Consider the following 17,303-nt stretch of genomic DNA (forward strand, 5'->3'; position numbering starts at 1 on the left):
CTGAGGGCAGTTAGGGACAAATATGTAGCAGAGTAAGGCTTCTGAACCCTGCCATGTGTGCTTCCTATCCTCAGAATTGGAAAACTTAAAGGGACATGAAACCCCATTTTTTTATTTCATTATTCAGATCAAGCATACAGTTTTAAACAACTTTCCATTTTGTTTTTATTATCAATTTTGCTTTTTTCTCTTGGTATCCTTTATTGAAGGAACAGAAATGCACTACTGAGAGCTAGCTGAACACACCAGTAAGCCATTGATAAAATGTATATATGTGCAGCCACCAATCAGCAGCTAGCTCCCATGTCCAGAGACTTCCTACCTGTGCTTTTCAACAAAATATATCAAAAGAATGAAACAAATTAGATAATAGAAGTGAATTGGAATTTTTTTTTTTTAATTATATGTTTTTTCTGAATCTTGAAATATTTTTTGGGGGTTTCATTTTCCTTTAAATTACAGGAAAGGGAGGCAAATTTAATTACAAAAATGTATTAAAAAGTTGTTTTGCTACACATAATTAAACATTTTATATTATAATCCCAAGGCGTTTACTATCCCTTTAATCACTTTATTAATTTATAGCTTTTGATACATTTAGGATTTACCTTGGGAATTACTCTGACCCTGCAAACTTAGATTCATCTTCCTTTTCAGCCTTTGAGAGACATTTGCCTTTGCAATATTTTTTTGAAGATTGTTTTCCTATTGTCTAGTCCTTGTTAAGAGTCACAGAATTTCAAATCCACCAGGAACCCTTGCTGTTCAGGAATTCCAACTCACAGGGGTCACACATAAACCTCACCATCGAGCAGAGACAACAGTCAGTCAAGGGCAGGCAGGGTTTATAGCCCTTGACAACTAAGTTATTTCATAATTTAAAGAAAAAAAGTTTTTTCTATAAAAGACACAGCACTCACTTGGACCATATCAGAGAATCACCCTTTTACCACTGATTACTCTTTAGGGTTCCTGGTGGAGGTATGTGAAATTCTAACAACATGAACCTCTTTACTTGAACAAGTATCCAAGCAGCTACCTTCTCTGACTACCAAGGTTTAAAGGGACACTAAACCCACATTTTATTTTTTCATGATTCAGATAGAGCATATTATTTTTGTTCTCTTGGTATCTTTATTTGAACAAAAGGAAAATGCAAGCTTAGGAACCGGCACATTTTTGGTTCAGCACCCTGAATAGCGCTTGCTGATTGGTGGCTACATTACTCAAGAGCATTGACTTCTTAAAGTCATTTTTTCAGTATTTCTTGCCTGTTTCTACATATTAAAGGGACATGAAACCAACATTTTTTTTTCTTTCATGATTCAGATAGAGCATGCAAACTTTTCTATCTCATAATATCTCATTTGTTTTGTTCTCTTGGTATCCTTTGTTGAAAAAGATATCTAGGTAGGGACAGTAGCTGATGATTGGTGGCTGCATATAAATGACTCATGTTATTGACTCACCCGATGGGTTCAGCTAGCTCCTAGTAATGCATTGCTGCTTCTTCAACACAGGATACCAAGAGAATGAAGCAAATTAGATAATAGAAGTAAATTGGAAAGTTGTTTAAAATTGTGTTCTCTATCTGAATCATGAAAGAAAATTTGGGTTTCATGTCCCTTTGATGTTTTTTGTGCATATTTAGTCCACATGTAAATAACATAATTGTTTGCGGTTTAATTAAACCTGTCATACCTTTAACCTTTTAACGCCATAAGGACATTGTATTCCGTCCGAATTTTGCTGGGCTTAAGCACCGAAGGACGGAATACAAAGTCCTACCCGCTTGGCTTTCCTGAAGCTACTGGCACTTCCCTGATGGGATCGCAGTCTGGAGGGCGTGCCTAGCATCATAGGGACGCCCCCCTGACGCGATCCCATCATTGAAATCTCGTGATCACATGCACAATCACAAGTTTTCAATTTGTTTACATCGGAACAGTTGTTCCGATGTAGACACGTTAACCCCGGCACGAAGGGGTTAAATTATGTGCCCACTTTATTGTTGCAATAAAGTGTTTCTATGTTTAACCCTTTCGTGCCAGGGTTAACGTGTTTACATCGGAACAACTCCAGACCGCAATCCCATCAGGGAAGCACCAGTGGCTTCAGGAAAGCCAAGCGGTTAGGACGTTGTATTCCGTCCTTCGGCGCTAAAGCCCAGCAAAATTCGGACGGAGTACAATGTCCTAACGGCGTTAAAAGGTTAAAGAAAATGTTAAAGAATTACTTAGTTTTGCAAAATGATATGAAAGTGTTTACAAATACTAAATTAGAATTAAAAGGACATTAAACACTTTCAGATCATAAAATAAAATATTTAATTTTACATAGTTAAAAAAACCTTTGCAATATATACTTTCATTATTTGTTTGACCCATTCCTGCCCCTTATCATGTACATATACAATCATCTCTTTAACCCTTATCCAAAAGCTTTTTTTAGCAACCCTTTTTTGTTTCATATTCAGTAAGCATTAATTCACCTCCTTTCATTTAACATTTTAATCTGTTTTTGTAAGCATCAGTTAATAATTAAAGGGACAATAAAGTCATAATCACATTTTTGTAGATAGAGTATGTCAATTTAAACAACTTTTTAATTTACTTGTATCTTCTAATTTGCTTTGTTCTCTTGTTATCCTATGTTGAAAAATAAGGCAGGCTCAGGAGCAGAAATGCACTACCAGAAGCTAGCTGCTGATTGGTGGCTGCACACATATGGCTTTTAACATGATGTACTCAACTATTGCATTGTTGCTTCTTTATCAAAGAATACCAAGAGAATGAAGCAAATATATTAATAGAAGTAAACTGGAAAGTTGTTTTAAATTGTATGTTCTATCTGAATCATTTTTGGGCTCCATCAGCTTAGCATTTCAGAGTTATCCAATATGAATTTGACTGCTCTCCTCCATATCTATTATGTGAGGGAATGAATACAGAATTGCATTTTGGCCAATCAGTGCTTACTACTAAGCAACTCCACGGGAATGAGCACAATGTTATCTATGTGGCACACATGAACTAGCACTGTCTAGCTGTAAAAAACTGTCTATGAGTTTAATGTTCTTTTAAAAGTACATAAAACTCAGACAGTAATTGGAAACACCTCTCCCTAAATTACAATAAGAATTTATCAACCCAAAGACACATCCAGGACTTGAAGGCGGAAAGGTATCATTGTAAAATCGTATTGCTAAGATATATTGATGTTTGACCTTAGGTGACCTTGTTTCACCGTGGTCATTTTGTTTGTTTGTTTACTTATTTAGTTGAAAAAAGAAAATGTAATGATTGCCCTGTTTTTAATTAAGACTATACCTTACAGAGGAACTTCAATTTGGAAAATATGTTCGAAAACAAGACTACATCAAACTTTGCAAATCCAAGTACTGAACAAAACTCTCCATACTCAAGTCCTGAGTACTTTAGGGACAATATCAAGAAGTGTTGATTGTATAGATGCAATTAATAAGTTACTGTACTCTGCAGACAAATATATTACCATGTTTCGAGTTCCAATTGTATGCTAAGGCAATCAAATAAAGAAATGTTTTTATAAAAAAAAAAAAAAAAAGTACATAAAACTCCCACAAGAAAGTAAGTTTGTTCAGCAAAGGAACATCCATAAAAATAAATACTGTACTAGATGTTAAAATGTTTACCTGTAGACAGAAAAGAGCAAACGCTTGAGTACCACGTCCCTTTAATCATGTTCTGCTTTGTGCATTCTGGACTCACATGGTACAACTGTATTGTTTCCTGTGTGAACATAATACTGCATTATTGTGTCCTGTGTGCTAAATGTATTATGTTGCTACTATAATGTTATTCTACTCTCTGAGGAGAGAAATGTAGTTCTCCTGAACCATATCAATAATGATAAAGTTTAATGTTGTTATTTATGCAGATGATATAATATTTTGTGATTTCTGTGCAAGTAATACTATATTTGTGTATCCTATGTTCAGTATTACAATATTATTGTATTTTTCATATATGCAAATTATATATATATATATATATATATATATATATATATATACTGTATATATACTGTATATATATATATATATATATATATAATATCCTACAGTAATATTGTATTGTGGGCAATGTTCCCTCTAAGGACAGTTTTGTGAGTGGTCCAGCAGCGAAACAGTTAACTAGGGAACTACACCCTGCAGTCTGCATTGAGCAATTTTTGCCAATTACCCTAATTACCTGTTTTACTGCTGGGCCTCTCACAAAACTGGCCTTACAGGGAACACTAATTCTGGGTATGGTGCTATTGTACTGATGATTAAAGATCTGTTCTCTATTTCTTTGGCAGGGGCCTTGTGTTTGATAGCCTGTATGGAAATCTGCTAAAGGTTGATTCTAACGGGAATGTGCTTGTTTGCACTCATGGGTTCCGTTTCCTGAAAGGGTAAGTAATTGGGAACACATCTGATTGGTTGAGAGGCGGTATATATGCAGCTTAACCTGGCATTGGCTCTGGGACTGAAATAGTGTCTGAATACAGAGAGAGATATCTGTGCTGTGTTGTCATGATTCTAATTTTTGCACTGGTAATGATACTTTCAGATCCCCGTGGGTTTAATATCTCTATATATAAAACCATTGTCCAGTGGCCAAAATTCCTTCCAGTCACCTCTGTGTCCTCTGTATGTTTCATCCATTGACCTGTAGAATAGTTATGGGCATTCTCATCAACATTTTTAGAGGAGGCAAAATAAATATTGAAAGTTTCTGAATGCGTTAATCTTCAATTCAAAGGATTGTCTACTCCAGAATTTGTATTGTTTAAAAAGATAGATAATCCCTTTTATTACCCATTCCCCAGTTTTGCATAACCAACACGGTTATATTAATATACTTTTTTACCTCTGTGATTACCTTGTATCTAAGTCTCTGCAGACTGCCCACTTATTTCAGTTCTTTTGACAGATTTGCATTTTAGCCAATCAGTGCTGACTCCTAGGTAACTCCTCAGATGTGAGCTCAATGTTATCTATATGACACACATGAATTAATGCCCTGTAGCTAGGAAAAAAAATGTTAAATGCATTCAGATAAGAGGCGGCCTTCAAGGGCTTAGACATTAGCATATGAGCCTACCTAGCTTTCAACTAAGAATACAAAGAGAACAAAGCAAATTTGATGATAAAAGTAAATTGGAAAATTGTTTAAACTTGCATACCCTATTTGAATCATGTCAGTTTAATTTTGACTAGACTGTCCCTTTAAACATATAGCGTTAACACCTACCCATATTTTAACTCTAAAGCATGCATCTATTAAGCTAACTAATTACCATGTTAACTCTCATCTGAAAGAGGAGTCTTATATTTGAATTTGGGGTGTCATGTGTTTCTATATTAAAAGTAACTGTAAATTTTAATGAATGAGTGCCCAGTTTAAAAACAGGGGCACTTTCATTCATTAACATTTACATTGAAGCGTTGTTTTTTTGTTAATACTGACCTTTTTCTTTAGGAAACCCAGACCGGTGATCCTCTGCCCGCTTCTCATGCTGTACTTAGATGACGAAACCGGCTTCCTCCAATCGTTGCGTGGCCTCACGAGATGGACGTTCCGGGACCCATGCCATGATTGGAGGAAGCCGGTTTCGTCATTGCTGTGCTGAGTACAGAGGAGCTGCGAGCAGAAGATCGCCGGTCTGGGTTTGCTAAATAAAAAGGTATTTAAAAAAAACAAAAACACTGCAATGTAAAGTTTAATGAATAAAAGTGCCCCTGTTTTTAAAAGTATTTTTAAAAAACGGTCACTCATTCATTTACTCTTTTTTTTTCAGAGAAAGTAACATAGTTTCAAACCTCTTCCTTTCTTTCTCTTAACTAGTGTATAATTGGTTACAACATTACAATTTGTGCATTGTCCATGTTGTTTCTAAACAGTCAAATCACCCTTCATTTCATTCTATTATCTACTTTGTTTTGTTCTCTTGGTATCTTTTGTTGAAAACCATACCTAGATAGGCTCAGGAGCTACTGGTGGCTGCACATATATGCCTTATGTCATTGGCTCACCTAGTAATGCATTGCATTGTAGCTTCTTCAATAAAGGATACCAAGAGAATGAAACAAATTAGATAATCGATGATAATGGGAAAGTTGTTTAAAATTTTGTTTTTGAATCAAGAAATAAAAAAATGGGTTTCATGTCCCTTTAAAAGAGGATTCGTTAGATTTTTTTGATTTAGGAATCTCTTAAGTGTGTTTGGAAATTCTCAGAAAGTCACTTCTTTTTGGTCCATCTCCCATATCAGTTTGATGTTTAAAGGAATAGTCTAGTCAAAATTAAACTTTCATGATTCAGATAGAGCATGTCGTTTTAAGCAACTTTCTAATTTACTCCTATTATCAATTTTTTTGGTATCTTTATTTGAATGTAAGCTTAGGAGACGGTCCATTTTTAGTTCAGCACCTGGGTAGCACTTGCAGATTGGTGGCTACATTAAGACACCAATCAGAAAGTGCTTTGCAGGTGCTGAACCAAAAAGGGGGCTGGCTCCTATGCTTACATTCTTGCTTTTTCAAATAAAGATACCAGGAGAACTAAGAAAAATTAATGATAGGAGTAAATTAGAATGTTGCTTTAAATTGCATGATCTATCTGAATCATGAAAAGTTTAATTTTGACTAGACTATTCCTTTAAACATCAAACTGACATGGGAAATGGACCAAAAAGATTTGACTTTTCTGGATCTGAGAATTTCCAAAAATATAAGAGGTGAAATACAGACAGATATGTATAGAAAGAAGACAGCAACAAATAGTATATTACACTCAAGCAGTGCACATTCTTCACACACAATAAAATCCCTACCAATAGGGGAATTTTGCTAGTTAAAGGGCCATAATACTAAAATGTTTAAACACTTGAAATTGATGCAGCATAGCTGAAAAAAGCTGACTAGAAAATATCACCTGAACATCTCTATGTAAAAAAGAAAGATATTTTACCTCAAAAGTTTCTCAGTAGCCACATCCCATTGTAAAGGACTTCTAAGCAGCATATCAGTATGCCTGTCCCGGGACAGCCGAAGGGTTGAGCCTCGTGCACTCTCATCTTATTTCCCTATTCAGTGTAAGAAAGTTTACAATGAAATCTCATGAGAGTTAAGTCAAATCTCATGAGATCACAGTAAAAGAGTTCATGACCTCAGCACTGCTGATGCTGATTGGCTGCTGTTCATTTCTTCACTTTTTACACAGAACTTACTCTGCTGAGCTGAGGAAATTGTGAGGTAAAATATCTTCCTTTTTTACATAGAGATGCTCAGGTGATATTTTCCTGTCAGCTTTTTACAGTTATACTGCATCAGTTTCAAGTGATTTAGCATATGAGTATTATGTCCCTTTAAAAGGAATTGCTCAGATGCTCAGACTTGAATTATTGTACATGAGAGACTGCAACAAATAGGTTATAGCAATCACAGCATAAAGAGAGGTAAACAGAGAGCTGAAGCTACTGTCAGAAAAGGACTGCCCAGGAAGAAAGTCAGAGCTAAAGATGAAACAACAAGAATAACAACAACCTACTCACCTCAAACCCAGGAATTGATCAATATCCAAAATAAACATTTGGGAATTCTCAGAGCAGACCTGATCCTAAACAAAATCATAGGAGCAAAAATCCAAATAGGATATAGAAGGTCTAAAAATCTAAAAGATATCTTGAGCCCAAGTTATTTTGAAACAAGAAAAAAAACAAATAACCCCTTGATAATGGGTAATTTTAAAGGGACAATACAGTCAAAATTTAAATGCACACAGATGAACTACATATTTGAATATAAACATATTTACAATATAAATGTATTGGCAAAAATGCTGCTAATAAAATATATCACTGTTATAGTTTTAACATTTTTCTCTGCACGTGCATGTGTAGCATAGCTAGATAATCTCAATGCACCGGCATTATAAATACTGAAACTGATCAAACACCAGTACAGCTGGCTGTATCATGTCAGCAAATAACAAATTCTAGTCATACCAGATGCCACAAGCAAGTGTGGTGTTTAAATTGCTGGTGCACGGTGCATACGTAAATACTCATTTAAAACAGCTATAGCTTTTATTAGAAGCATTTTTGCTAATACATCTATTTTACAACAATGCTTCTATTCAAATCTGAAATGCATCCATGGAGATTCCAATTTTGGCTGGAATGTCCCTTTAAATGCAGGGACTGCTCAATTTGTAAACATATGTGCTCTACCAAATCAATAACAGATAGATTTGGAAGAATACATAAGATTGAGTCTCATATCAGAAGTAACACAGAAGGGGTTATATACGGATTGGCATGTAAATGTAATATAATATATATTAGTATGACCTCCAGAAAATTACATGTGAGAATGCTAGAACATCTAAGCAATATAAGAAATGCTAGTAGAGATTTAAAGGCTTAGGGGCCCATTTAACAAGCTCCATACGGAGCTTGTGGGCCCGTGTTTCTGGCGAGTCTTCAGACTTGCCAGAAACACAAGTTATGAAGCAGCGGTCTAAAGACCGCTGCTCCATAACCCTGTCCGCCTACTCTGAGCAGGCAGACAGGAATCCCCGGAAATCAACCCGTTCGAGTACGATCGGGTTGATTGACAGCTCCCTGCTGGCGGCCGATTTGCCACGAGTCAGCAGGGGGCGGCGTTACACCAGTAGCTCTTGTGAGCTGCTGGTGCAATGTTAAATGCGGAGAGCGTATTGCTCTCCGCATTCAGCGAGGTCTTGCGGAGCTGATCCACACTGTCGGTCAGGTCCGCAAGACCGATGATAAATAGGCCCCATAGTCTAGTTAAAATTAAACTTTCATGATTCAGATAGAGCAGGCAATTTTAAGCAACTTTTTAATTTACTCCTTTTATTAATTTTTCTTCATTCTCTTGGTATCTTTCTTTGAAAAAGCAAGAATGTACTATATGTAGCATAGGAAGCCGGCCCATTTTTTATTCAGCACCTGGGTAGCTCTTTCTGATTGGTGTCTAAATGTAGCCACCAATCGGCAAGCACTACCCAGGTGCTGAACCAAAAATGGTCCGGCTCCTAAGCTTACTTTCAAATAAAGATACCAAGAGAATGAAGAACAATTGATAATAGGGGTAAATTAGAAAGTTGCTTAAAATTGCATGCTCTATTTGAATGATGAAAGTTTAATTTTGTACGTAAGTTAGTACTCCTTATGGTTGAACAATAAACACTATGCACCAAGCCTTATCTAAAATGTTGAAACATTTATTGGATATGCTTTAAAAATTTGTAACTCACATGAAATCACAGAAAGACACAAACGAGATACGTCGTCTGACGCGATTTACACCCCACTGGCGCTTTCTCTCATCTTTGATAAAGCACCAGTGGGGCGTGAAACGTGATAGATGACGTAACTCGTTTGTGTCTTTCTGTGATTTCATGAATGAAAGTGCCCCTGTTTTTAATATTTTTTTAAAAACAAGGCACTCATTGATGAAAGTTTACATTCACTTCAAAGGAACAGTTTACTCAAAAATGTTCTCTCCTTTAATTTGTTCCCAATGATCCACTTTACCTGCTGGAGTGTATTAAATTGTTTACAAGTATTTCCATTGCCCATATATTGACATTTGCAATAGTTTATTTAGCCTGTGGTACCCCCACCCATCCTGAAAGTTTTTGGCCTCAAGGCCATGCTGTGTTAACACAGCCAGTAGAAGAAATTACACTCCTAGTGGGTTATAGAAGAGATAAGGTAATAAAATGTTAATGTCCCATTGTTCTCTCCAAGTATTGGTGATTGGTTTATGGACAGATATAAGATAAAGAAGCAGGTATGTGTACACCATGTGATAAAGTAATGAGATCTGATTCTACCTACAAGCTCTACCCATTTTATTAGGTTCTGGCTTCAAAATGCAAAACCAGCTAATTCATATACACAAACCTTAAAAAAGCAAATCTCATACATTTTATACTCTGCAGCTGGTAAACAATGTAATTGGAAACACATTAAGGGAAAAACAATTTTATAGTATACTGTCCCTTTAACTCTCCTTAGGGAATAAGCCAAACAAGTAACCATTAAAAACATTGTGATAAACTAAAGTATTTACTCTTAGTATTGAGACAATTTACCTATATAATTAAGTGTCATTATTAATCCAATATAAACTAGTGAATGTTTGGTCACGTATCAGAAAGGAATAGTTTGGCTGTATGTAAATGCTATTAAAGTGAAGGTCCATTTTGATGAATTAGTGCCCGGTTTTTAATAAACCTATTAAAAACAAGGGCACTTTAATTCATCAAAATTGACATTTCACTGTTTTCTTCAGAAACTTACCTTTTAATCCTGAATGCCGCTCCAGCGATTTCCCCCGGCCGTCGGAAGCCTCTGTAGACGTCAGAAATAATGAATCAGGCTTCCTCCAATCACAGCTCCCCCCTCCCGGGGGAATCTTGGCCTGATGCAATGCTGTGATTGGAGGAAGCCGGATTCCTCATTTTGGACCCACGAAGACGGCTTGCGACGGGTGGAGGAAGTGCTGGAGCGGCTGCCAGAATTAAAAGGTAAGTTTTTGAAGAAAACAGTGAAATATCAATTTTGATGAATTAAAGTGCCCTTGTTTTTAATAGGTTTATTAAAAACCGGGCACTAATTCATCAAAATGGACCTTCACTTTAATGTGTGAAAGTAAGAATAATATAGCAACCATAATACTAACTCCTTTGGAAGAATAAGTCTAAGGCCAGAGTGTAATCTATTTCTTAAGTAAATGTATTTTCTTTAATCTAATACTTCTTTCACACACTGAATGTTATTACTAACCTATGACAACTATTTAGTGATTGGTAAACCATTAAGAAAATACATTGGGGCCGATTTATCAAGCTCCTTACGGAGCTTGATGCCCCTGTTTCCGCGCAAGCCTTTAGTCTAAAGACCGCTGCTCCATAACTGCTCTGTTGCCGCGGACAGAAATTGACACCCCCTGCTAGCGTGAATCTGCAGGGGGCAGCATTGCCCCAGCAGTTCACAAGAACTGCTGGTGCAATGATAAATGCCGACAGCATATGCTGTCAGCATTTATCATTGTGCAGCGGACATGATACGCTACATCATTTCATGTCCGCTAGCACTATGATAAATCTACCCCTATGGGCTAGACTACAAGTGAGGCGCAAACGTTTTTTTCACAAGCGATGTCGTCTTTTTGCAAGCCTTTTTCATTGCGCTGATATTAAAAGTTGAGCAAAATCGTGATTTCGCTAGCGCAATCGCCATTTACTCTTCAGTCCTTTACAGCGATCTCAGATATGTGGTTAACTGTTTTCCAAAACAAAAAAATTGCACAAAACACATCAAAAATACATTACAAATTACAGTTACTCATATTAACAATGTCTAATAAAAAAAATAAAATAATAATAATTGCACAAAAAAGTTATAATAGTTTAAAGATATGAGATCACGGGTGTTAGAGATAAAAAAAAAAAAAGGCAGGCAAAGGGCTTTAACATTGAGGGGCCGATTTATCACGGCCCAAATGGGGCCGTATACCCCTGTTTCCGCATGAGCCTTCAGGCTCGCCGGAAACAGGAGTTAAGAAGCAGCGGTCATCAATCCGCCCAATCTCATTTGATTGGGTTAATTGACACCCCATGCTATATATATATATATATATATATATATATATATATATATATATATATATATATATATATATATATATATATATATATATGCATTAGAGCCCTTTGCCATTAAAGCGACATGATTTTTCTTTCGTGATTCAGAAAGAGCATGTGATTTTAAACAACTTCCCAATTTACTTCTATTATATAATTTGCTCCCGTCTCTTGTTATCCTTCGCTAAAAGGTTTATCTAGAAAAGTTTAGGACTCGGAGCAGTAAAGAACCTAGGGTTTAGCTGCTGATTGGTGGCTGCATATATATACCGATTGCCATTGGCTCACCCATATGTTCAGTTAGAAACCAGTAGTGCATTGCTGCTCCTTCAACAATTGATACCAAGGGAATGAAGCAAATTTGATAGTAGAAGTAAACTGGAAAGTGGTTTAAAATGGTATGTTCTACCTAAATCACAACAGAAATTTTTTGTGTTTCATGTCCCTTAAGTTGATGAAAACATGATAAAACATATTTATGCAATATTCATATTTAATACATATTATAGCTATGTATTTACTGTAAATCTTTCACATTTGCTAATGCGAAAATGCTTTGTTGTTTTTTTTCAACAATTTTTTTTTCTCTCCATTGACTTCTATGGGGAATGCAAGAATGTGATGGAGTTTTTATTTATCTCGGATGCTAGTTGGTTTTTTTTCTACTTTATTTTTTCTCCATTGATTCCAATGGTCCAATACATGCACGCACACGTGAAAAATTAAGTTAGGTTTTTCACGCTACTCACGTTACTACTAGTGCAAAATATGTTTTTTTGGAACTTGTAATATGAACTCAACCTGACTAGCACGTTAAGCTTAACTCTAGCAGAGTTTTTGCGATTGCGGGGGGAAAAAATACCGCTCCACTTGTAATATATCCCAAAATTAATTTAAAGACCAAGACACACATTTTGGGAATATCATTGATAATTAGAAATACTTTCAAACCAACTTAAAGGTGAGGTGTACCGCACATATTACATAAATAGCACTGTGGTATCACATATAAAGTATTTTGTTGAACTCCTGGATGGTGTGATAATACATACAAGAATATACAAACACTTAAAGGGACATAATACTCATATGCTAAATCACTTGAAACTGATGCAGTATAACTGTAAAAAGCTGACAGGAAAATATCACCTGAGCATCTCTATGTAAAAAAAGAAGATATTTACCTCACAATTTCCTCAGCTCATCAGAGTAAGTTCTGTGTAAAAAGTTATACTTCAGCTGCTGCCCAGCTGCAGGTAAAAAAAAAACTGAAGGAATGAACAGCAGCCAATCAGCATCAACACTGCTGAGGTCATGATCTCATGAGATTTCACTAACTCTCATGAGCTTTCATAGTAAACTTCCTTAAACTGAATAGGGAAATCACTCCCTTGCCTGTCCCGGGACACACATACTTACTGATTTGCTGCTTAAAGTCCTTTGCAATGGGGTTTGAATACTTAGGACATTTTGAGGTAAAATATCTATATAGAGATGTTCAGGTGATATTTTCTAGTCAGCTTTTTACAGCTATGCTGCATCACTTTCAAGTGTTTCAACATTTGGGTATCATGGCCCTTTAAAAAAAAAAACTTGTTGCCACCAGCATCTTGTTTTTAACATACCCACCTTTTAATTAAAAGTTTTACCTTTTAATTAAGTATGAATTAATAAGAGAGAAATATTGAGTGCTTATATAGTATCGCTTTGTTTAGTGACCTTTAAGGGACACTGAACCTTAAATTATTTCTTTCATGATTCAGATAGAGCATGCAACTTTCTAATTTACTCCTATTATCAATTTTTCTTCGTTCTCTTGCTATCTTTATTTGAAAAAGAAGGCATCTAAGCTTTTTTTATTAGTTCAGAACTCTGGACAGCATTTTTTTACAATAAATATACCGAATATCACAAAGAAAAAAATGTGAAATAAATGTGATAACAAAAATCATAAAAGGAAAACCAAATAAAGTTCTGAATCAAGGATATGTCTGTGTCCTCTGGATGAGTTTTTCAGCTTGTTAGCATTCCTCAGTGAGATCCCATAAAAAAGGAAACAGAAAATTGCAACATAGTGTGAATCTGTAATGGCACTTTGAGGAAGTAGTTGTTTTGTAACAAATGACTACTCACATTTGTTGGAGCTTTCCACTAAGCTCAAGGATATGCGCACTCCCACTTTATACTGATGGGAAAACAGTACACTAGGCAAAACTTAGATACAAATTTATTTTAAAATATATAAAAGCGTCACATAAGCCTTGATAACACCACAATGTAAGGGTACAAAAGCAGATATGCTGTAACAAATGCTTCAAATCGCCAAACTTGCAAAGAGGTAAATGGATCAGCAGGAATGTGACCGCTGAAACCAAAACCTTTTTAGTAGCAAGACAATAGCGCTAAGCCCCCAGGTGTCCTGGCTAGTGTAGAGACGCAATAAAACTCAATATAGAACAGTTCAGTTCCGACGTACGTTTCGCTGGTATGCTTTGTCAAGGAAAGCTCCAACAAATGTGAGTAGTCATTTGTTACAAAACAACTACTTCCTCAAAGTGCCATTACAGATTCACACTATGTTGCAATTTTCTGTTTCCTTTTTTATGGGATCTCACTGAGGAATGCTAACAAGCTGAAAAACTCATCCAGAGGACACAGACATATCCTTGATTCAGAACTTTATTTGGTTTTCCTTTTATGATTTTTGTTATCACATTTATTTGACAGCATTTTTTTATTGGTGGATGAATTTATCCACCAATCGGCAAGAACAACCCAGGTTGTTCACCAAAAATGGGCCGGCATCTAAACTTACATTCTTGCATTTCAAATAAAGATACCACGAGAATGAAGAAAATTTGATAATAGAAGTAAATTAGAAAGTTGCTTAAAATTTCATGCTCTCTGAATCACGAAAGAAAAAATTTGGGTTCAGTATCCCTTTAACTGAAATTTTTCACACCCATCCTTTGCCTGTCGAGCACAATAATATTATAAAAGCTAAATATATCTTCAAGGCCTGGTTAATGTTTTCTGAAATCTCAATTTGAATTCTCCACACCCAGAAAGTGAGAAGATTGTATATAGTATAAACATCTTATCTTCTAAAACATTAGTTATTTCATATATATATATTTCATATTTTTAGAACGCAAAAGCATTTTAGCTTTTTATAATCACCTCAAAGCCTATTTTTATAGGATAATGTCAATAGAAAATGTTATCAATTTAAACACACATAAGTGTACACACATGAGCATGCATATTCCTTAAAGGGGCAATCAGTCAAGATATTAAAGGGACAGTATACACCAATGTATACACCAATTTTCATATAACTGCATGTAATAGACACTACCATAAAGAGAAATATGCACAAATACTGATCTAAAAATACAGTAAAAATCCTTTTAAAAACTTACTTAGAAGCTCCCAGTTTAGCACTGTTGATAAGGTTAACTGGAACACCCACTGAAAGGGGCTGGGTAAACAAAAAAAGAGCAGACACTGCACACTCCCCATTCCCTGCATATGAAAAGACATATAACATAAACAGGAGCCAGCAAGAGTCTGTAAACGCGTGTATACATCTGGCACTGTGGGGCTTGGTTAGGAGTCTGAAAATCAGCACAATGATCTTAAAAAAATAAATAAGCAAAACTATACATTTAAAAAAACAAACAAACAAAAAAAAAAAAAAACACTTCCAGATGGGCTATATAAATGGATAATCTACAAAACATTTATGCAAAGACAAATCTAGTGTACAATGTCCCTTTAATAGAAAGCATAATGTTTATCTTCAGCACAGTATAGCAATAGCATTAAAGGGATATAAATCCCCCTATTTTGTCTTTCACATTTCAGATAGCGCATACCATTTTAATAAAACTTTCCAATTTACTTCTATAATCAAATTTGCTTCATTCTCTTGGTATCCTTTGCTAAAATGGCATCAATGTACTACTGGCAGCTAGCTGAACACATCTGGTAAGCCAATGGCAAGAGGGATATAAGTACAGCTACCAATCACCAGCTAGCTCCCAGTAGTACATTGCTGCTCCTGAGCCTACCTAGGTGTGGTTTTTGACAAAGGATAACAAGAGAATGAAGCAAATTAGACAATAGAAGTCAAAAGGAAAGTTGTTTCAAATTGCATGCTCTTTCTGAATCATGAATAAAAATGTGTTTTATATCCCTTTAATGCTATATCCAGTGGTCAAACATAGCAAAGAGAACATAAAAAGAGGGAACGTTTGTGGGTAATTTCATAGCTCCTATTGGGGTAGGTATCTGCTAAATATATTTACTCAGAGTGTAGCCATAGGGGGCGATTCACCAAGCCCCATATTCAGCCTTTAGGCTCGCTGGAAACAGGAGTTAAAAAAGCATGTCAAAATCGATTATGAGCAAAAACAGTACGCCTCTGCTTTTATGCCAGCTATATAAAGTAACCAGAGATATGTTTATGATTTATGCTGCCCTAGGTTTATTCTATTCTCCTCTCAAATTGTTTTTGTTTGTTTTTTTTAGCTTTTTTTTGCTCCTGTTATTTATTCTGACTGGGACCTGTATCTTTAAATATATAATCTTGGGCAAATATTATTATCTTTTATTTATAAAACAAAAACAGTTAATAAAGTGCTGTAAATTATAAGACACGCGTGTTTTGAAGATTCCACATACTAGTATTTTCAATGTTAACTGCTGCTAAGGACAGTCAATCCACCCTGATCCAAATGGCTATTACCAGTGCCATAAATATACATATATGTTACAACATAAATGCTGTAAGTCACAAGAGTGTGGATATTTTACGCATTCGTGATTGGCCACGAATGTGCAGGAGGCGGCATTGCACGAGAAATGCTTGTGCAATGATAAATGCCGACAGCGTATGCTGTCGGCATTTATCGATGTCCGTCCGCACAATGATAAAACGGCCCCTTAGTATCTTCCATGAATGAGATTACATTAGAATGCGCCACTGTCTGATGTAAAAATACTATTTGAAAAGAAAAGCAATCAGAGTGGCATTAAGAAGTAGAGACCATGGGCTCTATTTTATGATCAGCATGGTTGACAGCTCCTGCTAGTGGCCGATTGGCCGCCAGTGAGCAGGGGGTGGCATTGCACAAGCATTGCTGGTGCAATGCTTGTGCAATGTTAAATGCGGACAGTGTATGCTGTCCACTTGCATTGAGGTCCAGCGGACATGACACACGGTAGCAAATCATGTCCAACCGACCAATAGTAAATGAAGCCCTATGACTTAGTGTGGATCTCTTTCAAATAATTCTCTTAAGAGGATCAGTAAAGACAAAATCAAACTTAATTGGATAGAGCATGACAAGGACACTTTTAACAACTAACCAGTTCACTTCTATTATCAATTTTACTTTTTATTCTTTTTGTATCCTTTGATAAAGAGTAATCCTAGGTGAGCTCAGGATTTAGCCAACTGACACCAGTGTTTACAACAATGTTTATAGCAATGTTATACATAGTTGCAAACACTGCTGCCATAAAATGCTAAAGACATATGCACACTCCTAAGCTCCTTTCAGCCTACCTAGGTTTACTTTCACAAAGGATACA

General features: G+C 35.8%; 1 protein-coding gene across 3 annotated transcripts in view; it reads left to right on the top strand.

Annotated features, from left to right (window-relative positions):
- Positions 1-17,303, top strand: part of LOC128663707 (cytosolic purine 5'-nucleotidase-like) — a 326,364-nt gene that overhangs the window by 136,226 nt on the left and 172,835 nt on the right. For all 3 annotated transcript variants that reach the window (XM_053718156.1, XM_053718154.1, XM_053718155.1), the window contains exon 4: positions 4,342-4,437. In XM_053718156.1, the coding sequence (XP_053574131.1) occupies positions 4,342-4,437 (96 nt within the window). The remainder of the gene's footprint in view (positions 1-4,341; positions 4,438-17,303) is intronic.

Source organism: Bombina bombina, chromosome 6 (assembly GCF_027579735.1).
Source record: "Bombina bombina isolate aBomBom1 chromosome 6, aBomBom1.pri, whole genome shotgun sequence".
Taxonomy (NCBI): Eukaryota; Metazoa; Chordata; class Amphibia; order Anura; family Bombinatoridae; genus Bombina; species Bombina bombina.